The 26,930-nt window shown below is 43.0% G+C and overlaps 1 protein-coding gene across 5 annotated transcripts in view; it reads right to left on the bottom strand.

Moving 5' to 3' along the window:
* Window positions 1–3,524: 3,524 nt before the first annotated feature.
* The window catches only part of LOC310854877 (transducin-like enhancer protein 3-B), a 47,840-nt gene continuing 24,434 nt past the window's right edge, over window positions 3,525–26,930 (bottom strand). For 3 of the 5 annotated variants that reach the window (XM_083759613.1, XM_083759615.1, XM_083759616.1), the window contains exons 8-21: window positions 24,738–24,942; window positions 24,113–24,129; window positions 16,386–16,508; window positions 15,484–15,534; window positions 14,816–14,971; window positions 14,120–14,255; window positions 12,731–12,906; window positions 9,639–9,715; window positions 8,625–8,874; window positions 7,138–7,385; window positions 6,765–6,912; window positions 5,795–5,945; window positions 4,770–4,846; window positions 3,525–4,577 (exon numbers count right to left, since the gene is read on the bottom strand). In XM_083759613.1, the coding sequence (XP_083615739.1) occupies window positions 4,470–4,577; window positions 4,770–4,846; window positions 5,795–5,945; window positions 6,765–6,912; window positions 7,138–7,385; window positions 8,625–8,874; window positions 9,639–9,715; window positions 12,731–12,906; window positions 14,120–14,255; window positions 14,816–14,971; window positions 15,484–15,534; window positions 16,386–16,508; window positions 24,113–24,129; window positions 24,738–24,942 (1,923 nt within the window). In that variant the 3' untranslated portion in view covers window positions 3,525–4,469. The remainder of the gene's footprint in view (window positions 4,578–4,769; window positions 4,847–5,794; window positions 5,946–6,764; window positions 6,913–7,137; window positions 7,386–8,624; window positions 8,875–9,638; window positions 9,716–12,730; window positions 12,907–14,119; window positions 14,256–14,815; window positions 14,972–15,483; window positions 15,535–16,385; window positions 16,509–24,112; window positions 24,130–24,737; window positions 24,943–26,930) is intronic. The other 2 variants (XM_083759614.1, XM_083759617.1) reach the window with 1 other exon arrangement.

Below are 26,930 nucleotides of genomic sequence, written 5' to 3'. Positions count from 1 at the left end.
ACTGCGCCATTAGTACCAGTAAATTCATGCTGCTTTTTTTGTTTTGAAGTTCTTCTAGAAATCGTTCTTGAAAGTAAATACTTAAGTGGGGTTTGAACGCACAACCTCCAGATCATGTAGCCAATGTGCTAACTCACTGAGCTACGTGCTACCTGCAACAGCACAGTCTTCCTTAGCCCTGGAACATGACTGCCATGATGATTATCATGACAGTCATGCAGAAACTTTGCCCTGTTTTTTGCACTCGCTGCATTTACAAGATATCCGTATATATAAACATTCAGATTTCAAATATAAAGTACTCACAAAGTGTCCCACGGGTGTTAGTTAGTAGCAGCGCCAGCGATTAGAATTGCTGTGTCCCGCGTTGTTTAATAAAAAGCATTTTTGTCCAAGCTCCCCGGCTACTTTTTTCAAACAGGGTTCGTTTGGGAAATCCACAGTTGCACACCGGGAGCACACTCGCCTATTAGTCTGTATTGGCAGGGCGGTCAGCATACCTATATCGAACACACCGAGTGCCACCCTCCTCCCGACCGATAGGGGCGCGTAGTTGAAAGCCAATGGAAAAATAACACCTCGGATAAAAATGCTTTTTATTAAACAACGCGGGATGCAGAAATTCTAATCGCTGGAGCTGCAACTAACTAACACCCGTGGGACAAATTGTGAGTACTTTATATTTGAAATCTGAATGTTTACATATACGGAAATCTTGTAAATGCAGCGAGCGCAAAAAACAGGGTGAAGTTTCTTCATGACTCTCGTATGAATACGAGAGTCATGAACCATGGCTAAGTCTTCCGTTGCCTTTGAGTAACAACATTGGTACAAAAATTTGTCTATCGTCTGTTGTTTATCTAGACGTTTGATTGTTTATGAATCACAATGGAAACAAGCCTTGGCCTCTGGCTTTTCTGTCATTATCATTTTGGCATTTTGTACACAGCCAGCACATTGCCTCACTGGGTAAAGAGCCTGCCTGGGAATCTGGAGACCACAGGTTCAAGTCTCATCTTTGATGCTGGAACTTTTTACTTTGACATGTTTTGTAAATTCTGAGTTATCTAACTTAAACGCCCAATGCATTCTCAATGGCAATAGCACAAACTTTGGCATGCTACTAGTCCTACATTTTTTCCGGTGGAAAAAAAAGTCCCTTTCAGGATTGGGTTCAATGGCGGTTTTGTCACGTCAAAAAAATCACTTTCACCTAGAAACCCCATTCACACTTTTTACAATTCAGCTTGCTGTGGGCACACATGCTGGAACTTCTTACTTTGAAATGTGTTGTAGATTCTGAGTTATTTAACTTAAACGCCCAATGCATTCTCAATGGCAATAGCACAAACTTTGGCATGCTACTAGTCCTACATTTCTGGCCAAAAAAAGCTACATTTTATATGTGTCCACCAGGGAAAGTAGGCTTTCTAGTTTCTAGTGAGTAGGTAAAACGTTCTTAATATCTTCGCTACAGAGGCTGGTCTGCATTTCATGCGAGGGCAGGAAGAGAACGGCCCCCATAGCCTAAATGCAACGGCAGCAAGTGCATTAGGCTATGGACCAGAGCTATGAATTGAACACATTGATAACGTTCCTTGCTGCGTTTACAATTGCTGCGGATGACAGTGCAGTGTGAAGGCAAACGCAGCAAATTAAATATGCAAGAATGATGCAACTTCTCCGCCCATTGGCATCGAGTCTACCGAAGTAGAGGTGAGAATGAAAAGTGATAGTTCACCCCCAAAATGACGTTTTTTACTCACCCCATGGAGAATTGATTGGTGACCAGCCCTACGGAACCACTGCAGGTCATCAAATTATTGGCTTAGGAATGCAAAAAAAACAAAAATATCCATGAATTCAGGTCTCCATGGGGTGAGTAATGTAACAGTATTTTTCTTTAAACCAGAGGGGGAGACAGCAAGATCACATTGCGACTTGCAATGTCCTGAGTCAACCATCTCTCTAAATTCATAAATTCGAAATATCAAATTATTCTGAGGTACCCACGGATTTGTGTCATGGCACCCACTTTGAGAACCATCCATCTAATATAATAAATGAAACAGGGACCAAGCGGTTCAAAGAAAATCACCTGTCCGTTTGTGCTGGCAAGTCAATCATCATAAGGAAATAGGCGGCCATTCTACAAAAAAACAAGAAACGTTTTATTGATTTATTAACAACTGTACATTTCTATTCAGTGCTGACAGTATTTGCTACATACATGAGACTAGCTTGTTTCACCCACATATTCTGACTGTGGGAAAACACTGAATAGCACAGTGGAGAACGCAACCATTCACTGTAGCCTTGTACTCAACATACAGTAGGTAGAACTGTTCCACCGTGTGCTTATTTTTGATACGTACCACTCCTTCTAGCCCCGTTTGGAACCTGTCCCTCCGCTGTATAGCTCCGAGATGAGGTCCCATTGCTTAGTGTGCCGAAAGACGAAAATTGGCCAATTTTCATTCTTGGCTTTTTCATATTCAAAAAGTTAGTCACTGCTCTCAGATGTTTTATATTTTAGCAGCCAAGAAAATTGACAGGTTTAAATAATTTAAATTTTTGTCAGCCTGTGGCATGTCTTCTGCGCATGTGGACAGTGTTAATGTTTTCACAATATTTTGATTTAGTCTTATGAATAACACACCATTTAGTCTTAGTCCTATTTAGTCTTCTGAAAAACCTTAGTCGACTTAGTCTTTAGTCATAGTCAACAAAATTAACACTGCATGCGGAGAGAGATTGACTGACTGACTAAAACAGCTGTAAAGCGGAGGGAGAGGTTCCCATACACTCAAACCTGCCCCCCCCCCCCATCATCAATTACAGGCACTGAATGACAAACTGTGAAACCAGCAATCATTTGTAGTCCAATTGGTAGCCTTCGTTCTGCCATTGCTTTTTTCTTTTACGGGTAAGAAACAGAAGGCAGTAGCAGGTTGATGGTGACAGTCCCAGGCTTGCCTCGGTACCCAGGCTTTTATTTTCATTCGCATTCGGCTCAAAAAGAAAAGCCTGGGGAAACCCATTGGAAAATTTGGCATAGGAAGTGGGAGTCAAACTGTATTTAGCTAACCATTGACAGTGCAGAGGGGCATCGCTCCAAATGTGGTGATGTCATAGTGTTCTCCACTGTTTTCTACCGGGGAGGGGGCGAGAGGTGGGACGAGAGGTGCGTGTGTGTGTGTGTGTGTGTGGGGGGGGGGTTCAGATCGGTGAACCAATAGGATCCGCCGGCTGGCTGGGACAGGCTAGTCCCAGATGGGCCTTAAAGTCACGTCTCTAACCATGATCCAATGGCACAGCGCAACACAATACAATTATGTCAGGGTTTAACAAGAGCACTTTATCAGTTTCTGCCTGCTTGCTGCTGCAATGCTACCAGCTGAGGTCCATTGGGTTCAGGTAAACAGCAAATTATACCCCCCATCCATCTCCCAAAAATCTAGAAATGGTCCAAGAAACGGGGGAGAATGAGAGCACAGACAAAGTACACTTTAGTACACATAAAACGACTTTAAATATTAATTTAATTTACATCCATGTCATTCCCCCAGAACAAGTCCCCACTGTGGTGTTCGTTGCGCTGCTGACCCATATCCATCCTTGGGCTGGACCCGAGACAGAGCGGATCGGACCACATTTTGGATAGCTCCACTTAGGCATTGTCCCAAAAGGCAATAAAAATAAAAAGTAAATCCACAAAGTGTTCGAACTGGAAATGTTTTGTGCTCCTCTTGTCATTTTAGATTTTTGAAAAGGTCAAAGGTCAGCCCAGAGAATGTGCTTTGATAAAAAATAAAAATCAAGAAGAAATTAAATTGTTTTAAAAGAAGTTCACATCTGCTTTCTCTACATTATCTCCCATGAAGGACAGTGCGGCAAAAGTAAACCATCACAAGTACACCCAGGACATGAAAATATATATATTTATAATATATATAGAGATGTATATAAAATGTCTTATTTACTCCAATATGTACACTTTACAACACGTCGTCTAGGCAGAGAGGTTCTCTGGAATGAAGCGCTGCTTCATTGGTTAAAACATTTTCTCATGTAAAAAAAAAGAAAAAAAATCTAAACCAACAGACATTTGTTTTATCCAAAAATAGACCTCCAAAAGGAGGACAGAAAAAAAAAGAAAAAAATACATCAGCATCTCCAATCCATGGTCCAAGAAGTAGGAGGAGCCAAGTCAGGCCCACCCACCACTAATACCCAATTGGCAGGCAGTCTGTCTGTCTCGGGATCCCACTGTGCAGTAGTCCAGTCCGTAGCAGGTCTGAGGGAGTGGTCGGCAGGATGATTGGGGGAGGGGTCATCACTGATTGGACCAGTGGAAGGGGAGTTGTCATCACTGATTGGACCAGTGGAAGGGGAGGAGTCATCACTGATAGGACCAGTGGAAGTGCTGAAGCTCTGGGCGGGCTAACCAAGGCAGGCTCCTCCCTCCTCTAGTAGATGACCTCGTAGACAGTGGCTTTCTTGTCGCCGGAGCCTGTCACGATGTACTTGTCGTCTGCCGAAATGTCACAGCTCAGAACCGACGACGACTCCTTGGACTGAAAAAAAACAACAAAAAAAAACACAAACGGAAAAGAAACGGCCATTCGTTTAGGCAGGTTTTATTAGAGTTGCTTTATTTACATTCACTCACTCCCGACATATTTAGATCCTAAAATTGATGGGTGAATATGGTTGAAACCTTGGATTTGGTTCAAGAATTACACTTTGACAGTAGGGTATTATTTTACCTGGAATATGCTAGCACCATAGGGCGTCCTCCAGGCGTTGAGCAGATTGTCCTTCCCTGTGCTCACAAACCATTTACCTAGAAAGAAACACGGGAACAAAGGTCATGAGTTGTGTCCTCATTCTAGGTCACAAGGTGCACTCAGGCCTTTGCTCTAATAAGGATTCATTCTTGCAGCCAAAGCAAGCATATACTGTATATATCTATCTAATAATTTAGCGATCGCTCGCCCGCTGTCTATTTTGCTCACTCGCTGTCTGTCTGTCCACTTCCCTAGCATAGAGCAAGACAGTGCTCGCCTAGAGCGCCTCCTCACAACGCCACAACGAACGAACAGCCTCACGGAACCTAGCGCCGCACAGCCCTGTCCTACCTCAATCTGCCCTGCATTACACACGCCAAACATTACAACAATCATCTAAATTAAATTAATTTGCGTAATAAACAACTCATCTCCCCGCAAATCACGTGTCACCAGTGAAATGCATGTTGGGACGGACACAGATTAATACTGGGACACATTTTTCCGACTTAAACGCTGTTGTTGTTAGACCATCTGTAAACAATTCCCCCCCTATCAGTAATGTGATCTATTACATTGCATTACCCACACTGAACATCATTTGCTGTTCATATATTCAGAATGGGTAAGGACTAGTATATATATATATTAACACAGTAATAACATTATCCACCAATGGCCTCAAAGAACCCGAGGACGACGAATGCCATTACATGTGACAGCTATTAAATTATTAAAAAGTACATTTTGATGCCAATACTTTTGTACTTTTACAAAGTACATTTTGAATTCCACACTTTATTAGTAGTACTAATTAGCATGTATATATAGTATTTATATATTGCAGTATTGATACGTTTACTTAAGTAAAACATGTGAGTAGTATTTCCACCACTGTGCCTATCTTTAAGTAGGCGAACTTGAGCGAGAGCACACAGCTCTCGTGCTATCTTACCACAGTAGGCGAACTTGAGTGAGAGCACACAGCTCTCGTGCTATCTTACCACAGTAGGCGAACTTGAGTGAGAGCACACAGCTCTCGTGCAGGTGCAGCTGGTATTTGTCAGGCTTGGTGTGGTGGAGTACCTCCACGTTGCTGCTCTCCATGCCCACCGCCAACCACTCTCCTGTGGGACAGTAGCCCAGGGAGAAGATCTGCACCAGGGGGAGACAGACAGGAGGGACCATATGAACAGGACATGTCACCATTATTGTGCCAAAATAATAATTGTGATTAACGATATTATCGCAACAATCAAAAATAAAATGGCAAATGGCGCATCTACAGTATATAGGGCCTTGCCCTTTACCTCAAAGCGCTTTACATAGATTGTGCATTACATTCACCCATTCATACACCGATGGCAGAGGAAACGATGCAAGGCAAGCAATTAGGGGTTCAGAGTCTTGCTCAAGGACACCAACTCTGGGGGAGCCTGGGATGGAACGTCCCGGTTACCAAGTGTCCACTCTACCCCTGACCAACTGCCAAAATATGCTTAAAACTTATTTTGTCTACCCACTTTTTTTAATGCCGTATCATTACAACTATGTTTATCTAATTAAAAAACGAACAAAAAAATAAAAAAATAATATAATAATAATTATTATTATTATTATAAAATCTCCTCTCCAAGGGGCACCTAGGCCCAAAATGTTTGAGAACCCATGGTATACAATGTGTGTGTGTACCTGAGAGGTGAAGTGAGAACCCATGGTATACAATGTGTGTGTGTGTGTACCTGAGAGGTGAAGTGAGAACCCATGGTATCCAATGTATGTGTGTGTACCTGAGAGGTGAACCCATGGTATACAATGTGTGTGTGTGTGTGTGTGTGTGTGTGTACCTGAGAGGTGAAGTGAGAACCCATGGTATACAATGTGTGTACCTGAGAGGTGAACCCATGGTATACAATGTGTGTGTGTGTGTGTGTGTGTGTGTGTGTGTGTGTGTGTGTGTGTGTGTGTGTGTACCTGAGAGGTGAAGTCATGTTGCTGCAGCTGCCGTCCCTCCCTCAGGTCCCAGGAGCGCACAGTGTTGTCCAGCCCCCCCGTCCACAGTTTGGTCCCGTCGTGGGAGATGTCAATGCAGCTGGCTCCGTCTGTGTGACCCTGGAACTGCCTGAAACATGCCACAACCACCACACAACTCACTGCCTGGAACATATAACCACCACCAGACAACTCACTGTAGAGCCGACTTTATACAGCCCGACCCGGGCCCGACACCGACAGCTTTGTGTCCGACCCGAAACGAGCCAGACCTTAATTATTAATATATGCGTCTGACCCGGACACACACACACACGGTTAGGCACCGCTCAAAAATAGAGTAAGTGGTTCTGACCTGACAAGGGTCTGGTTGTGGAGGTCCCACACGGCGATGTTCCCGTCGGAACAGCAGGAGAAGCAGACCTTGGCGTCGGGGCTGATGGCCAGAGCGTAGCAGGCTGGGGCGGACGACGTGAGCTCCGCCTTGATGCGAGGCGTCTGAGACGCCAGGTCCCAGATGGTCAGCGTGCTGGCCTCACCGCCCACGATCAGCGTGCGACCGTCGGGAAGCAACTTGCACGAACGGATGTAGTTGTCCCTGTTCTGGTGTGGGAGCAGAGAGAGAATCTTTAAGTTGGTTGGTACGTATATAATGTAAACACATTAAGACCTGAGGCAGCTTCTAAAAAATGTCTTCTAAAGCCTAGCCTCGATACCCAGGCTTGCCTAACATTTTTCTGAAAAACCTATGTTTCTATATCAGTGGTGCTCAAACATTTTCATGTCAAGGACCCCCAAAATGTTTATATATTTGACCGCCGACCCCCATCTCAAAATATTTTGTTCCAGGGACCCACAGAATACAGAACCACACCACCCACAGAACCACACCCACACCCACCCCCCCCCCCACACACACAAACACACACACACACACACACACACACACACACACAGCTTTTTAAGCATGCAGCAGCTCTCTCCTTGGTGTTAGATGTGGTTGTCAGCTCTAACAAGGAGGGGGGGGGGGGGGGGGTTGAGAGTTGGCCAAGCTCCAGAAGAGCAGATAAAGAGTGAAAGATCAATAGATCCACACAGAGGCTCTCGGTTGAATTAAAAGAGGAAAATAAAGAAAAAGAGTGAAAAAACTGCACCCTGACGTCTTTATAATAGACCACCGTCACTGGAGTCTTTATAAGTTTATAAGACCCCATCACTGGGATGGTCTTCACTAGACCCCCTTACTGGGATGGTCTTCATAAGACCCCATCACTGGGATGGTCTTCACTAGACCCCCTCACTGGAATGGTCTTCATAAGACCCCATCACTGGGATGGTCTTCATAAGACCCCTCACTGAGGTGGTCTTCATAAGACCCCATCACTGGAATGGTCTTCACAAGACGCCATCACTAGGAGGCCGAGATGGACTAAAGTTACTGGTTCTCAAACAGTGGGTCACACACATTTTTATGGGATCCTCTTTTTTAGTGTCTTACATTTAGTTTTTAATTATTATTATTTCAAAACATTTTCAAAAGCCATTCCTAAAAAAGCTAAACCTTGTATTAAATTTCATGAAGAAATCGTCTTTCTTTGTTACATCGTCATAGAATAGGATAACCCACAGAATAGGACAACATAATTATTCTGTGGGCATTGAAAGATAGGTATAAAAAAAAAAGAAACTAACAAAAACAAAACAAATGCGCAAAATTGCTGACAGTGGCCGACAACTGTTCTAGAGAGCTGTCAGTAATTGAGTTAATTAAATACAAAACACTGGAGTATAGAGCCACTTTGTGTGCCCTATGACTCATAGATGACTAGTTAGTTAACTTACCAGGCAGTCGAGCTGGGACACGGGGCTCTTGCTGCCCGGCTGGCTGATGTCCCAGATCTTCACGCAGCCCTTGCCCCCGGTGTAGACGTGGCGTGTGGGGTTACTGATGGTGACGGCGCACACCACCTCGCCGTGGCTCAGCGTGTTGATCTGGCGCGCATGCCGTGGGATGCCCGGGCCGATCAGTGCATCCGGAGGGAAGGGCACGGGCTGCATCTGCCCGTCAGCGCTCACGTGAAAAGAATACGCCCTGCGGAGAGGAAGAGAAGGTCAGTGAAGCCAACGTCAAGTAATGAGTAAACCGGCGTTAGGTTTAGTTTTAGTCATAGTCTTTTAAATAAAATTCGGTTCAGATTCAGTCATCTGAAATGTTTTAGTGTTAGTCTAGTTTTAGTTAACTAAATATTATATGATTTTAGTAGACTAAATCTACGGTTGATTGTCGACAAAATAAATATTTTGGCGGGCCTTGATGGCAAGTGTAAAATGGCTGATTTTACACTTGGTTGAGCGCAACCCAAAATAAAATGACTTGTCTTTTAGTTTTACTGGATCTCTTCTCCACAAGTCCCTCCCTCACATTTTAGTCTTTAGTTTTTATTTGTTCGATAATATATTTAGTCTTAGTTTTAGTCATCATAGCTTAGTTTGTACTGTGTTTTTATTTAGTTTTTGACTGTGAAAAAGGGTAGTTGACAATAATTTTCCGTCATAGTTTTAGTCATGAAATAAACACTGGAGTAAATCCAAAATGATAGCAATCTGCAAGGATGGCCAACTGGTTGGCCAAATAAGAACACCGCCTGCTACTGATGATACGTTTTCTATGCAAAAGAGAGTTCTTAGCTACGCATGTTTCATGATAACTAATTTTTATGTATGTGATTTATTGCCATGCTTTTTGTTCTTGCTTATTGTAAATTGCTCTGGATTAAGAGAGTCTACCAAATGCCTAAATTGTAAAAGCATCAGGTAAGCCGTCACTTTTATCAATTATTGTTAAGACAGACTCACGGTTTTCCACCAGAGATGGAGCTGAGGCTGGCTGGAAGACCCGGAGCTCTCATGTGTGGGTGTGGATCAAATCCTGCCTGTAGGAGCAAAGCAAACCACAAGCCGTTGGAAAAAGTACTCACGTTTTTTACTTAAAGGGAAACTTCACCATTTTTGCAACAAAATATATGTTAATGACGTTTAGAAGATTTAGAACACTTTCCTGGGGGTCTTTATGTGTGTAATATGTGGTTTTAGATATTTTAGAATTTAGCAGTGAGCCCAGTGTCTCTGATGTCATGGACACTGGGCTCAGTCAAGGAAGCTCTGAGAAGGAAGTGAAGTGGTCACGTGACTGGGCTGTGCCATGACACTTTCATGGACACTTTCATGGGAGCCAAACTCACACAGGAAGTGCAATGAATACATGGCAGTGAATGGAGCCGGCTGGACCAGCTCATAACAAACATTATTCATGAACAATTGTGACCTTTTAAAAAGTAATCACTTCTGGAAAATAACAGAAGACATATCACAGGTTGTTTTTTTGTTGTTTTTCGATGTGCTCAATTTTATCTGAGGATCTAAACAGCAGCAGGTATCGTTTCTGGCTCCGAAGTATCGCGATATTTGGCTGCCAGACAGGAAACGGTGGGAAGTCTCACGATACTTGGTGCGTTCATAAATGTACTTTGTACTTTATGGTATCTCTATTTTTATAGAGATACCATACCTCTATAAGAATTACACAGTGTACACATCGAATAACAACACAGCAGACAATAATGTGTTACATGTCTTCTGTTATTTCCCAGAAGTGATTACTTTACAAAAGGTCTCAATTGTTCATAAATAATGTATGTTCATGAGCTGGTCACTGAGCTCTCATTGACTCCAATGCATTCTGTCAAACTGTAGTTTGGCTCCCATGAAAGTGTCCATGAAAGTGTCATGGCGCAGCCCAGTCACGTGACCACTTCACTTCCTTCTCCTTGGGCTCAGTCAAGGAAGCTCTTGTCTGGCAGCCAAATAACGCGATACTTCGGAGCCAGAAATGATACCTGCTGCTGTTTAGATCCTCAGATAAAATTATATACTGTGCACTCTGTGCACATCGAAAAGTAAGTGATTAGAAAACAACCTGTGATATGTCTTCTGTTATTTTCCAGAAGTGATTACTTTTCAAAAGGTCACAATTGTTCATGAATAATGTTTGTTATGAGCTGCTCCATTCACTGCCATGTATTCATTGCACTTCCTGTGTGAGTTTGGCTCCCATGAAAGTGTCCATGAAGTGTCATGGCGCAGCCCAGTCACGTGACCACTTCACTTCCTTCTCAGAGCTTCCTTGGGCTCAGTAAGACACCCCCCCCCCCCCTATCCAGGAGAAGCAGTGCACCAAAGCATTATGAGAATTGTAGTTCAGGAAGGAAGTGAGCCCAGTGTCGATGACATCAGAGACACTGGGCTCACTGCTAAAATCAAAAATATCTAATACCACATATTACACACAAAGACCCCAGGAAAGTGTTCTAAATCTTCTAAACATCATTAACATATATATTTTTTTTGCAAAAAGTGTCCCTTTAAGCAGAAGTATCAGTAGCCACAATGTAGAAATGTAGAAATACAAGTCTGGTAAAAGTCTGGTATTCAGAATTTACTTGAGTGAAAGTTCAACAGTATTGGCATCAAAATATACTTAAAAGTACCAAAGTAAAAGTAGTCATTATGCAGAATGTCAAGTTTTCAAAATGTATAACAATCTTTTGAAAATAGAAGATCTACAAGCTCACGTGTCAAACTTTCTATTATCAAATAGCCGAAATATATAGAGAGCTTAAGTGGTTAATGCATGTTTAGTAATAAAATATATAATTCTATAAAGTAACTACCGGTATAGTAACTAAACTTTTCAAATCATTGCGGTGGAGTAAAAGCACGGTATTTGTACTCCACTTGTGTAAAGAATACCTCAAAATTGTATTTAAGTACAGCACTCAAGCAAATGTAATTAGTTACTTTTCACCACTGCTAAGCCATATAAGGCTAAGATAACATTTGAAATGCAGATGTATGTGCATTGTGCATTATGCCCTGAGGTAACCCTCATCTAGTTGTTTGCAAGAAGATTACTTGAAAAGGCCCAGATTCCATCGCATTACATAGATGGAAGGTTTGCACAAGGCTAACATTCTACTTGCAAATGCTAATGAAAGCCTGGGAGTTCTACAAATAAGGATATAATTTTGGGAGTAGTGCCTTGTTCTCTAAGCCTTAAGCGTCTTGCTAACTAACATCAAAGTGAATAAGCCAATGTTGATTAGTACTTCTTTCATTATGTACATACAGTAAGCTGGAGTGTGGGAAAAAAAGACACTGAAACAAGCAATTGTTCACATTGGCAATAGATGTTAAATTGACTGAGTCATTTAGCAAAAAGGTCTTATATTAAAATGTAAAAAGACAAAAGATCTGGGGTTTGTATATGTAATGTGTTTATTAAAGATTATTCTGATGTGCTTTGTTAATCCAGCTAAGTAAAACATTATTTGACTAAAATAAAGTTATTTTTTATTTTAAAGGTATATTCAGTGATTTCACTCAAAAAACCTTAGGTTTCGTTTTTGGCTGTGGGACCCAGCCTTTCGTCCAATCAGGATAGAGAGTCAAAAACGAAACCTAAGGTTTTTTGACCCCCAGGGGTTAACTGGGGACAGGGAGGAACTCCTTATATGGCCAGCACACTCTATAGTAGGGAGGATTATCACAACAAAACAAAAAAATAAGTGATATTTGAATTAAGTGAAATCACTGAATATACCTTTAAACTATTTTTTTGTAGTTTAAAATGCTATACTATAGCCTCTGTTATGTAGTTAATAAACTCTGTGAAACTGACACTGCAATATCAAGAACCAGGAGGTCAAAATGTCAACTATGGACTGTAGATTTTAAATCAACTGTAGATTCAGTAGACTAAAATCTTATGAAATGTAGTCAACTAGCCTAAACTAAATTATTACTAAATTTGTATTCAAAAGACTGACTAAAACGAAATCTAAATGTTGCCGTCAACACTGTGACCAAACACCGTCGAGGGGGAATCTCACCATGGGAGAGCGTCCGTACGCAGCTGCTGCTGCGGCGCTCATCTGAGGCGAGATGTGCAGGCCAGCGTAGACCCCGGGGCTGGTCAGGGAGCCGTTCATCTCATGGTGGCCCATCATAGCGAAGGGAGTGGCGTAGGAGCCCGCGATGGACAGCGGGGTGCGGAGGGCCGGGGCGGCTGATGAGGGAGGACAAAAGTCATTCAACAGCAGGAAAGTTGTTCCAACAAAAAAGACATACAGCATTGGTTCTCAACCTTTTCAGGACATGACCCCCCCCCCAAATTATCATATTTGAACTGGGCAGTCGGGACCACCCAACATAATCACATTTGAACTGGGGACCCTCGGAAATAATCAAATTTGAACTTTGAACCACCCAATCCTGACAAACACTTGGAATTGTAGGAGTTGAAGGCATTCAATTTCAGAAATATTAGCAGATCTACAATCTCAACGTATTGCGTTCTGAGGCTGTTGTTGCTGATGTTTGCCTCTTTCTTACTTAAATACTTTGACAACATTGTTTCATCAGTTTTTATAGTAGAGTTTGTTGATGACTTTTGATGCTAGCCTCGCATAGGGATAGTAATATCACTGTGTGGATATTAGATTAGAGGCATGAGATTTTTTTCTGCAATGTCCCGCCCCATATTTGCATACTGGGCCCTGGTTGGTTAGAGCCTGGTTCCAGACGAATCTGGTTGGCTTGTCACCACTTCGGCCGTGAAGTCCTCCCACAATTGAGAGGGGCTAGACTTAATCTGCCTGGGGAAGTATGCATTGCAAAGGCATTATAACTTAAGGTATTAAAAAGGTGTTAAAGGTCCTTAAAGTGTCACTTAACAGTCACCTGGGGACCCCCCAAAAATCATTAAGGTTATATAGACGTACCAAGGGCCTCCATGCCAGGGGGTCTGGGTTAAGGTTATATAGACGTACCCAGGGCCTCCATGCCAGGGGGTCTGGGTTAAGGTTATATAGACGTACCCAGGGCCTCCATGCCAGGGGGTTAAGGTTATATAGACGTACCCAGGGCCTCCATGCCAGGGGGTTAAGGTTATATAGACGTACCCAGGGCCTCCATGCCAGGGGGTCTGGGTTAAGGTTATATAGACGTACCCAGGGCCTCCATGCCAGGGGGTCTGGGTTAAGGTTATATAGACGTACCCAGGGCCTCCATGCCAGGGGGTTAAGGTTATATAGACGTACCCAGGGCCTCCATGCCAGGGGGTTAAGGTTATATAGACGTACCCAGGGCCTCCATGCCAGGGGGTTAAGGTTATATAGACGTACCCAGGGCCTCCATGCCAGGGGGTCTGGGTTAAGGTTATATAGACGTACCCAGGGCCTCCATGCCAGGGGGTCTGGGTTAAGGTTATATAGACGTACCCAGGGCCTCCATGCCAGGGGGTTTGCCCATGGCTAAGGGCCGTAGTCCTGGAGTGGTGCTGGTGCCTGGCGTTGGGGCTTCATTCCTCGGGGTTGGTGTGTTGGACTTTAGGCCAGGTGTGGACGACTTGTCGTTCTAAAAAAAAGAAAAAAACGCACACAAAAAGAGAGATACTCTTTCACTTTTGGTGTAACAAATAACAATCAATAGTGTACAACAATAGAGAAAAAGGAAAAAACTGCAAGTTGTAATTTAATCTAGACACATTCACAGTTCGACAAAAAATTAAACAAAACAAAAACGAGACAAAAAGTCCACAGTAAATAACGGTAAGCAAAATAAAATATCAGAGAGGAAATCTTATGAAAATGCTTTTTTTCCCTTATTTGTGTGGTTATATTTTAACCACACAAATCTTGTATGGGGGTCCCTGGCATAAAATATTTTCAGATGGGGTTCCGGTCCACAGCCAAATACATATTAATACATTGCCTGCCATGTATTAAGTAATTATTTCGCCCCTGCTGATGTCTTTCCATTCGGAGCGTACTCTGTTCCAGAGAAAATGGCCAAAACATTTTGATCTCTGATATTGGATGGAGTTTTGGCCATTTGATGATTTAGATGGGTATACCCAATATATTTTGGGCCTGGCCCGAAAACTTAAGACAGAATTTGAGAACTCCAACACTCACATGGGCGTGGTCTTTTGCTTTGGAGGAAGGCGTGCTGCCCGAGGACGCCACAGAGGCGGGGCTGTTAGGAGCCGCATCCTTCTTCAGGAGCCGTGATTTGTCCAGGCCGTTCTCCGGAGGAGAGTGGGAGGGGCTTACCCGAGGAGTGGCCGGATCCTAGATATAGATAGATAGATAGATAGATAGATAGATAGATAGATAGATAGATAGATAGATAGATAGATAGATAGATAGATAGATAGATAGATAGATAGATAGATAGATAGATAGATAGATAGATAGATAGATAGATAGATAGATAGATAGAGAGAGAGAGAGAGAGAGAGAGAGAGACTGAGCAAACAGACTGGTGGAAAGCCACTGGCATGTACACGGAAAGGTCAAACAAACTGGGGACACGTGCAAACACTGGTAAATACACATACATGCAATGTAAAACAGAGTTAAATTAACACTCAGTATTTTACAGGGTACACAAAACACACGTTATGTGTGTGTGATCATTACACCCTTATCTGTTCAGCATCTTTGTGGGAGAAAAACTGTTGTGAAACGCGCTATTTTTTTTTTACCAGGGGCATGTGAAAGATCCTAAGCCTCCGTGGACATTTGACAACAGAGCTTGTGTAAAAGTTTCAGCAGCGGTCAGGCTGTGGAATGTGACTTACCTCGTTAGATACGTCCACTACCAGGTCATCGCTCTTGTCGCCATCGCTGTCCTGTAATTAAGACATAACAGGTTAGCCGGCCGGTGCCAAATGTTAAAGCATTTAGACCTGAGAGGCCGATTCTAACACCCTAAGGCAGTTTTATGAAACTACAACCTGAGGTCTTTATTCACAGAATTGAATCCAAAAATACGGAAATGTACAGAAAAAGACTACAAAACTACAAGGAGACGTGCGTGCAGCCTAATTCTATACTACGCCTGTGTCTAGACTACCAGTACGCCCCTCCCTACTAGTAGTAAGAAGTATTAGGTGCCCGCGGGGCGGAGCAATCTTCTTACATTGCAATACAAGCTCGACACCAATTCGACCAGCCTACTTGCTAGCATAATGGTCTACTCACACTAAAGCGTGTGAGTTGCCATGTCGAACGCTGCCGTGTCGAACAGAGTAATCTCGTGTCAGTGTCACCAGACTATCCACCTCGGATGAAAGTCTGGTAAGACGGGCAGTGTCGGTAGGCCAATCAGAGGCAGGTGGGCGTTACGAAGTGTAGACACAGACATAGTATTAAATCACACATGCACGCATTCCCTAAAAGACTACAAACTACAAGGAGATGTGCACACATTCCCTAAGACTACAAAACTAGAAGGAGATGTGCACACATTCCTAAAAAGACTACAAAACTACAAGGAGACGTGCACGCATTCCCGGCTTCAGAGATAAACATGGCCGCAGCAGCCCGTCAAAAATGGGTTAGGAACGCTGTTGCAAGATTAATCGTCACCACTTTGTCAAAATGATTCACACTCATTTTACAATGATGGTGTCACACAGTGTTTGTTTTAGTTTAGTGTTAGTGATTCCGAGGCATACCAGAGGAAAGCAAACACACTCACGTATCTGCTCATGCTGTCCTTGTCGTCCACTTTGCGCTTCTTGGAATCGAGGCCGTAATCAGAGGAGCCGCGGTGCTTCTCGCTAGCAGCCCGCAGGCTGTCAGATGGCGACACCGAGTTATTCTGTCAACAAAGAGGTGAAAACAGTTAGTTCTAGTTTGTCGACTAGAACTTACGAAAAGTATTCGCCGACTACCGTTTTTCACTAACTAAAACTACATACATTTATAATTTATGATGTCTGAAACAAAGACTAAATATATTGGGGGCTTGACCCAGGTAGGATGTGTACATTAAGTCAGACTTCGGTGCTCTATTGCCTAATTTACAGTGAATGCCAATAAACAGACAAAAAATGTATTCCTTTTAAAGCTATTATTGGACACAATCCTCAGTATTGTTTCACTGTGATTAAATGATTTCAGGCAGCAAGCTCTCCATTTATTGTTATTAGCAAAACTCTAGCACAACTTAATGTTGGTTAACTATCTGCACGAGTTCTATACGGAAATAAACTCCACTGCTCTGTGGATTAGAGGAAGCACAAGAGTAAGCAATTCAGTGCAAATGCTCTTCAGTTTAGTGGACATAAAGCAGCTTTAACCCACTACAAAATGACAGCCTGTCAGAAGAGCAGAGAAAAGCCGGAGAGAGAGCTAGTCTATCAAATGGTGAGCTTTAAGTCTACTCTAGGCAGTGGTGGAAAGAGATATTTGTTACTTAAGTAAAATTAACAATTCCGAAATGTGGACATACTCTGTAACAAGTGAAAGTCTGGTGTTAAAAATATTACTTGAGTAACAGTATAGGTATCAAAGTACACTCAAAAGTACCAAAAGTAGACAGTACGCATTTTGAGCTTGTAGATTGTCTCTTTTAAAATGGCCTAAATGTATATGCTGAAGTTATTAATGTACGTTTTGTAATAATAATCAAAATATACAAAGCAACTAGTAACTAATCTTTAGTTACTAGTTCAAATAATTGTAGTGGAGTAAAAAGTACAATATTTTCCTCTGAGATGTAGTGGAGTAGGAAGTAAAAGTACTGGAAATACTCATCATTCATGGGTTGGCAAAGAGCGCCCTCTAGCGTGATCACTGAAAACACCAGATGACGTAGCTCTACGTCCAAGGCAGTAAATGGGTTAAGTACTTGAGTAAAAAAAAAACACGCGCGCACACACACCAACATTGACCATTAGTCAGGGAATATTATCAGTATAATGTCAAATCTGGGAATACATTTCTTACCAAGAATTTTCTTTTTGTAAAGGTGTCTACTAACATATCCTGGTTTATATTCAACCACCCTAGGAGATTTTTGACAGCTGCTGAAAGTTGGGGTACCATCAACAGCCAATATATGGCAAAATGTTCTAAATTTCATTATGCTTTAAATAGCATGTGGCGTGTCAAACTAGGGGGTTTTCATGATTCTGAATCCGTTCCAAGCATTAGTTTTGCATAGACATTTAGACACATGGCTATGGCCTTTCTTTCGTGTAAAAAATAATGCTTGGAATGGGTTCAGAACCCCTAGTTTGGCCATAGCCAGGGCAAGTGGCTGACTTCATCACATTTGTGATGACGGCTATGGCAATTTTTAGCCCAAGGAGTGTTTTTCGTGCAAAACTAATGCTTGGAATGGATTCAGAATGACGAAAACCCCCTAGTTTGACACACCACATGCTACTTAAAGCATAATGAAATTTAGAACATTTTTCCGTATAATGGTTGTATGGTACCCCAACTTTCAGCAGCTGTCAAATTCCCCTAGGGTGGTTGAATATAAACCAATGTGGCATATGTTAGTAGACACCTTTACAAACACATTGGTGAAGAAAATTCTTGGTAAGAAATGTATTCCCAGATTGTATTAATATCCCCTGACTACATGGAGTTTAAATCGCCCAAACTGAATTGGACCCTCAGAATCAGCTTTATTGTCACATCAAAGTTTTACAGGTAAGAAAAAGTGGGTGAAATTGTTTTTTGTGCATAGTCCCATACAGAGAGGATTGTGATTGGACAGCTGAGCCCTCCTGTCACCAGGAGGAAACAGAAGGGCAGCTGAACAAACGCGCCCGATGTGGGAGAGATTCACAATTCCCTTGGATCTCGTCCCTGCGTGCTGCTGTGTAAACACACGTGCACACACACACACACACACACACACACACACACACAAGGCCATTAGAAGATCATAATATTAGCTCACTGAGCATTGGGGTGATGAACGGGGCAAGTGGGGTTTGGAATGTGTGTAGAAAAACATGCTGTAAACAACATCATGTTATCTTGTCCCAGAGCCTTAAAGGAGAATTCCGTACAAGGCATTCTCTTACCTTAATCTTGATGTTATATCCCAGATTGAAAGGTGCAGGTGCACATCTTTTATAACTCCATCCCGAGTGCACCACAGCTCAAGAGCGTGAGCGGGCAGGTTTTGCGGTAAATGGCTTATTCTTATTGCTCAAACAAATATATTATTTATAGATATATGTCGTTCTTAATGACAAATCTTTCCAAAATCTCTCCCAACTACGGCGGCTAAAAGAGACTTTGGGCGAAATCATGGGTGAAATCTCGTTTGGCAAAAGATAAATATCTACTACAAAAAAAATCTTGAGCAAAAAGAATAAGCCCCACCGCTCATGCTCAGAGCTGAGGTGGACTCAGAATGGAGTTATGTTGTACCACTAATTCTTGTATATAATAACTTGAGATTAAGGAGGGAAAAAAAAGTCTGGGTCCGAGTCCACTTCAATTCGGCATAGATCTAGCGCAAACGTCGATCACTCTCTGCTGATTTCGGATTGTCTGCATCTTTGTTAAATCCTCTCTCTCTCTGTCGCTCTAATTAATCAGTCTCATGTCACGCAGCTGTGTCTAGATTCTCCCGGCGGATCCGGCCCGGGAGCTGCCTATGCCATAGAAAGCGTAGGTGGACCCCAGGCTAGTCTCTCGTAGACATCAGTGTTGTTTTTGGCAGGCATTTTTTAGATTTAGTCAGTCTTAGTCTTTTGGAAAAATGCTTAATTAGTCTTAGTCAGTCTTAGTCATTTGGAAAAATGCTTAATTAGTCTTAGTCAGTCTTAGTCATTTCTAATACATTGGCATTGGAATCAAGGTTGACAGGTTGTCATTGTCATATGAAGCTATATGATTCCCTGCTTTCATATGACATGAAAAAAATTAAAATACAATGGCAGTCCCTCAGTCAAATGGTCACAAATATACCGGTATATAACTTCAACTGAGAGTTCAGATGCAAATAATAACATAACAATAAAATGTATGATAGGCTATTTCATATACCGGTAATATCTAGGGATGCACCGAAAGGGAAATTCTTGGCCGAAACCGAATACCGAATATAGGAAACAGTTGGCCGAAAACCGAATACATCTTTGTTGTAAAGCTACCTGATTATGGCAAAAGACATGATTATGGCAAAACCCAACTTAAATAATAAACACTTATGCGTCCATTAAAAAACATCTAATTAATTGGAGGCTTTATGATTAATTAATCTCAATTAATCACATTTTAATCGCATATCAATAGGCCTATTTGACCTGAACAGTGAGCTTTTTTTAAGCATAGGCAATAAAACAAGTAGTAATAATAATAGTGATAATAATATTATTTATATAATGCTTCTCTGAGTACTTAGACACTTTTCAAGGAGAACATGAGAAAACAAATAAAAACAACTTTATTAGAGAAATACTAAGACTATGGAATAAAATAAATTAAAGTGGACTGAGATAGCAATATTCCAGAGGTGGGTTTGAATTTATAGGTGGTGGCTGGTGGCATGTCTCTGAATTTTGGGAAGTGCATTTTGACAGGTCTGCCTGCTGTGGACAGTGAAACCCTGAGCATTAAACACAGGCAGACGCAACGGTAGTCTATCATTCATTGTTAAAGCTCCAAATGATATTCCCATTTGTCTGTCCGTGTAAACGCAGCAGCGAGTGTGAGGCGTTGGGGAACGGATGGAAAGTACATAGTGTTATTAAGGCGGACTCCTTCTAACTATATGGAAGAAACTAACGTTAGCTCCCATGCTAGCAGTAGCTTCCCTCGTCAGACAACACAACACCACCACAGATCGGGTGGAAGCTGCTGCCTGATATCACTGCTTGTGCCCGTGGATTGGAAATAAGATTTAAAAGGCTATGGAAGCTTGGATGAAAGCACAGATGTGTGCAATAAAGTTTTGTCATCCCTGTGCATCGCGTCTGCTGCTCGTGTGTTGTGAGTCTGTCGCTGGACTCGCTGCCTGCTGATGCAACAGATGCATAGTTAAAGAGCGTCATAAGCATGCGCCCTTCCTGCGCTGGAAGTAGCAGATCTACAAGTTATCTACCCGTCGCAATGCACAGCGCTTTGGGCTTGTACATATGTGATTTTCCCGCAGTTTAGTTGAATTATATCGATTCACAACTTCAGGACCCCTACAAACTTTGTTCGTCAATCCACTAACATTTTCGTCTAGCCTCGTCTTGTCAACGATAACACACACACGTCTCGTCATCGTCATCAGACAGAGCTACGGTATTTAGCTCGTCAGCGTCAGTCTTGTACCGAATTATTTTAGTGTCATTCGTTTTAGTCCGTCTTAGTCCTGGAAAAAGGGGCGTTGACGTCGTAATTTACGTTATCGTCAGTCCTGACGAAAACAACACTGGTAGACATGCACTGCGCTGCGTCCCACGGTCCCACGCACAACTAAATACAAAGAAAGTCAGCAGCAGTCTCACTCATTATGCAACTGCCAGCACTTAACCTACTGTACTATGACCACTCTAAACAGTAGAAAGGGAGTGAGAGAAGAGAGTCAATTAAAGTCAAATACAAGACACAGAGAAATGGGCAGAAATACAGGCACCATAGCGTCCAAAAAGTACCCAAAATAAGTCATAAATTTGTGCTAACACACAAGATGGATATAAGAAGTAGAGTAAAGATAAGAAAGCAAACGGCTAAAGCAACAACAAAAAAGCTAACACAAGATGGATATAAGAAGTAGAGTAAAGATAAGAAAGCAAACGGCTAAAGCAACAACAAAAAAGCTAAATAAATAAAATAAAGAGGAAAGGGAGTTGGCACCCAGTGTGAGCCTAGCAGTGTGGCACTGGGTTTACCCTGACTAGCAGGCATGCCCGATTGCCCGGACAGGCTGGCATCCTCTCAGAGGCTGCAGAGAAGGTTTTTATAGTCTGGGCATTGGTGGGGAGGCATTGCCAAGTGTGCAGGCAGGCAGGGGGGGGGGGGGGGGGGGGGGGAGAGAGAGACAGAGACAGAGACAGAGAGAGAGAGAGAGAGAGAGAGAGAGAGAGAGAGAGAGAGAGAGAGAGAGAGAGAACGCTCTGGAGAGCAGTGAGCCAAGCTGTCAGCCATGCCTAACAAATCTCAACCTCTATCAGAAACAGAGACAGATACAGAGTGAAAGTGGCAGGCGGGCAGAGCGCATTAATGCCAGTATGTTGGCCAGCCCAGTTGCAAAAAAATTAACTGAATTAAGTCATTCTCTACCAATCACGGGCTTTGACATTTGCTTTTTTCCAAAGCCCACACCGTCAAACACGTGTGTTGTGCTTGTAGATAGTCTATTTTCAAATAGCCGATGCATATATGCATTAAGTGCTCATGTGGCCTGTAATAGTAGCTAATTTTGGTCTTGTTTCTCTCACAGCATCTGGATGTGGGCAGCAACACTGCCCACACCCCCCTTTTCAAAAGGCACTGTGAGGCTGCCTGTCTGCCTTGGCTGCCCGGCACACAATGAACCACATTACTCCTCCTGACTCTTTCAGCCATCCATGGCCTCTTTTCTCTGATTCCCTCATCTCTCCAGTACAGCTCAAAAGATGGAAATGAAGAATGGTATCATTGTAGCAAAAAAAGAGAAGAAAAACAAGGGACAAATAGCATCAGTTAGCCTCGGATAAAGGGACAGGAGAGAAGAGGGGGGTTGACTGACGGGATACATATCTCCTAAGCCCTGACAGTATGTCTGTCCCACGCACGCACGCACGCACGCACACACACACCGACTGTCTTGTCAGCCCAAGCATCTTAAGCCTGTGACCTTTTAAGGCATGCTTAGACTCAATAACGGCCCTATCAGATGACCCGGCGCGACAGGACAGGAAAGGCGATGCTTGTGTGTTGGTGTACTGAGGTTAGAGGCACAGGTAGGGATTGGTTCCCTTCAGACATGAGTGGGCCCATTCAGGCCAGGCAGTCACTGGGAACTCAATCTGGCTGAGCAGATCCGACAGATCTGAATGAGCGCCGTCGCGCCCTGGCTAACTGGAGATTTAAACTAGCCCCGATAAACAGGAGAGGGTAGTGAGCAAGAGGGAGACGGAAAGTCAAGAGAGAGATAACTAATATTGGAAGCAATGTGGCAGGATATACACGGGACAGATGATGCAAAGAGTAAAGATGGTACAAGCAGGGAGATCATCAATGAGGACGTTAGAATTGGATATAGGTAAAAGTAATCCTCCTAGGTGGCGAGGGGAGTGCGGGAGAGGCTCAGTCAAAGTCGATTTTAATTGTCCTGAAATTAAAAGCGGCTAGCCGAGTACTAATCCCTGCCCACAGTGCTCAGGAGTCATTTTCCACCTGGATTAGATGGCACTGGCTTATTTGGGCAGACTTCATTATTCAATTTCAGTCAGCTTAAAGCCCACCCCCGCCTCCCCCTGTGAGTACAAAAGGTGTGTGTTCTCACACAGACGGCAAGGATTTCGGTCTGGCGGTTAGACGTACAAGATCTATGCAAAGTACACCTAATCACCAAACAGAGCAGGAGATCAGAGCGAGTCAATGTCAAGAGAGATGGAGCAGATAAGAAGAAGAGTTGACCGAAGAACCAGGCATGTAATGATTCACTTACCTCACGATACGATTTGAATCACGATATTAGCTTCTCTATACGATTTGACATTCTTCTTTTAACATAAAATTATTTCCAGGCATTTTTTTCCCTTTTACATCCCCCTCTGAGCTATTCAACTCATATCAATATATACAATTGAGAAGAGCACACTTTCCACGGTTCAGGTGGCCAAGTCATAGACCTTCTTTGTGGCCGGGATACGTGTGTGTTTGACCACTTTGTGCTTTGTGCACGGTTCGGTTAGTCAAGTCCCAGACTGTGACGTATGCAGAGTATGCGGAATTGCCGTTTACTTTACGCCCGTTCTTTGTGGCCGTGATACGTCACTGACTTCACCACTGCGGTGGGTCTGCGACTACTGGCCAATCACAGCGGGGCCAGCTGCAAGCGATTGCAGTGAGTGGTCAAAGACACTGTCTGCCTTTGTTCAAAATGTATGCTGTGTGTGTGTGTCTCTCTCACTCGGACACACAATATGCACGGACAAACAACAACACGGACGCAGAATAGAATGATTTTCCTGTAAACGAGCATCAGCTGGTCACAGACACACGATGCAGTGCTCTAAATTGAAAGAGACTGCAGTCTGTCTAATTTATCTCCAAAAACCCTTGGATATGATGGAATATGATTAAGGATTACTGTGATAATGGTAAGCTCACATTCCATATCACACACACACACCACAATTCACTAGCCAACTAAAAAAGACAAAATACAAACTATTTTTAATTGAATCAATTTGAATCGATTTACGATAAAATCGTTACATGCCTATGAAGAACTGAAGAAGAGCGTGAACGTACCGTGCTTGATTCGCGTTCTTTCACCAGGGGAGAGTGGAAGGATGATGGGCCGGGAGAGGGGGAAGCAAAAATACTAGTTAGTATATATGGATGTCATCAATGTGTCAGCATTGTCATCAGACAAAACACTAAAGGAGCCTTCACACTACGACGAAAAATGTTCTGTGACTACCTATTTTCACAGATGAAAATCAAACAAAAACTAAGCTATGATGACTAAAAGTAAGACTAAATTGTTAGGGAGGGACTAGCGAGACGAGTTTTGTGCTCTGGGTGTTCTGAAAATAGCAGATCTAAAACTAAATAAAGAAATTGCTGTGTGAAAATCAAAACTGATTCACACCGGATACGGGTGCATTTGGTTTCATTTTACGCTCTTAAGAGTAAAAATATTATTGAACACCTGCATTACTTAATTTACAAGAACATAAACACAGCATGGAATTGTGGACAAAATCCTATGCAGCGATAACAAAATATTGTACATTTTGAGTCTGAGAGGCTAAATCTGTCGGTCTGTGGCTCAAATAATCAAATACCTCAACGTGATAAAAGGTTGGAAACCACTGCACTATGTTGTTACATATGTGTTGAAACAAACAAACCAACAGGTGGCGCTCATCACCTCGGTGCTCCAGGTCGTGGTGGTTCTTCTCGTCCTTGACCGGTAAGTGGGCTTGGCTGCCCAGGGCACCCAGCGCCAGCAGGCCAGAGCCGGCACCCGTCACGGGCGGGAGGCCAGGTGGCTGCAGTCCTGAGGGGTGAGGGGGCAGCTGGATAGGGGGTCCGTGGCCGTGGGCGGAGAGGTGCTGGGCCTGGAGCTGCTGCTGCTGCCGTTGTTTAGAGAGAGAGAGAGAGAGAGAGACACAAGACACAGGACAAGTTGGGTTGGCTGGGAAGAGAATGCCATCTGGTTCTTCAAGTAACACCTCATTCACTGCCATTGACGCACAAACAGTATACGTCATTTCAATCCAACGTGCAGACTGCCATTGACACATGTAAACCTTTCACAGCTAGCATGTCTGCTGCTCCGGTCAGTGCGGTTAATTTAGACAAAATGTCAGCCCCCCACCCCCAAATAATCATATTTGAACTGCCCTACACATTGACAATGGATGGAGAATTTACGTCATATGTAGACGAGCAAATCGGTAATTTTTGTCCTACACAAAATGATAAGAGCGCCCCTCACTTCACACGGGTGTGATTGTTTTAGGTACCATGTGGGGGTCCTGACCAGCATGTTGAGAACCACTGGGCTAGAGGACACACACACCTCAGAGGGAGACAGAGGAGAGAGCGCTTCTGTCTGGGAATGAGTTAAATATCCACTCAAGCAAGAGAGGGAAGAGAGTGCTTTAAAACCAGGTTAAACAACACTCACCACATCCATCAACTGTGTCTTCAAAACAAAAAAGGGAAGGAAAACAAAAAAAAACAAAGGAAAATAAATATTCTGCTGTTGTGGTTAACTAGTCCTAACAAAGCACAACAGCAGTAGCATTTCTCACCGTGCAATCATTAAAGGGGGGGGGGGGAAAGACGCTAAAAAGACAATAGGGGGCTCCGACTCCTATGAGAGGGGGGAGGGGGGCATTATGCAGCAGGCTCATTAAACTGAAACTGGATGTGGAAGCCTAGAAGCAACTTAGACGCACGATTGTTAATCAATCTTGTATCGGTATGCCAGGTAGAGACATCATTTGTTGTGAAAAAGGGGATGAGACAGAAAAACAAAGAGATCGGGAACAAAACAAAAAAGGGAAGGCAAAATTCAGAGGTAACAAGCGAGGGAAAGGCGAGCGAGGGAGCGAGCGTCGGGTAGGAGGCAGCAGGCTCGTCCCTGTTGAGCACGCCTAATGAGGAAAAGCATGCAGGGATCATTATCAAGCAGCCTCATTAACGCGCCACAGCTGAGAAGACGGCAGAGGAGAGATAAGGGTAACGGAGGAGGAGAAAGGAGCGGAGAAAATAAATAAGAAAAAATATAACACTTCCGATTCAATAAAGAGCTGGCTGGCTTTGTTTCGCACAATCTCTCTCTTTTCATCTGTGTGTAAATGAATGCCGCCCTAGCAAAAAGGCAACTTCCAACAGGAAACGGGCAATTATAAAGCCAGCTATTAGGCAAAGCTGCCTCCCACACAGAAAGATAGTGTGTCAGGTGTGGAACAAGCATTCCCACCACTGGCAGTGCACATACCGACTGACAGGCACACCAGCCAACAAGTCTGGCAGGCAGAGGCAGCAAAATGCCAGACTGACTAACATCCACTACGAAGCCAATGCTTTGAAATAGCTTCCCGCGTATGACTGATGCCTTGAAACAGCTATGAACCAAATTGTGAGCCAAAAAGTGCAAACTTAAATTTCTGACGCACTGGCTGTGTTACAATTCTCAGGTCTAGGTGTTCTCTCACTGATTCAAATTTCATCCAATAACATCATAGACCCAAGACGAAGTTGGCCATTGCCAGCTACAGCTACTCCAGACACACCCAAACCATGCTTTGGCTCCAGCAGCTCCCTGTGAACAAAATACTTGGCATGCAACAACAGCACTAGGGTAGGATCTTCTAAAAACACTTTTTCCCCAAACAAAAATTGGTTCACAGACCAATTTTTATGGGTCACGACTTGACCCATATAACGTCTACATTTAAAATATATATTCCAAAATGTATGACGTTTAAAACAAATCTAAGAAACTCCATTAATAATATGAATAAATGAATAAATAAGTAGTGAAAACAGCTGTGTAGTGTAATGAAAAATAAGTTTTTCACACTTTGAGACCATATACGTGGTCATCATA

This window comes from Protomyctophum parallelum (assembly GCF_964188405.1).
Source record: "Protomyctophum parallelum genome assembly, chromosome: 2".
NCBI lineage: Eukaryota > Metazoa > Chordata > Actinopteri > Myctophiformes > Myctophidae > Protomyctophum > Protomyctophum parallelum.
Note: the sequence above shows the minus strand (reverse complement) of the source record. Positions and strands in the feature narration are given on the sequence as shown.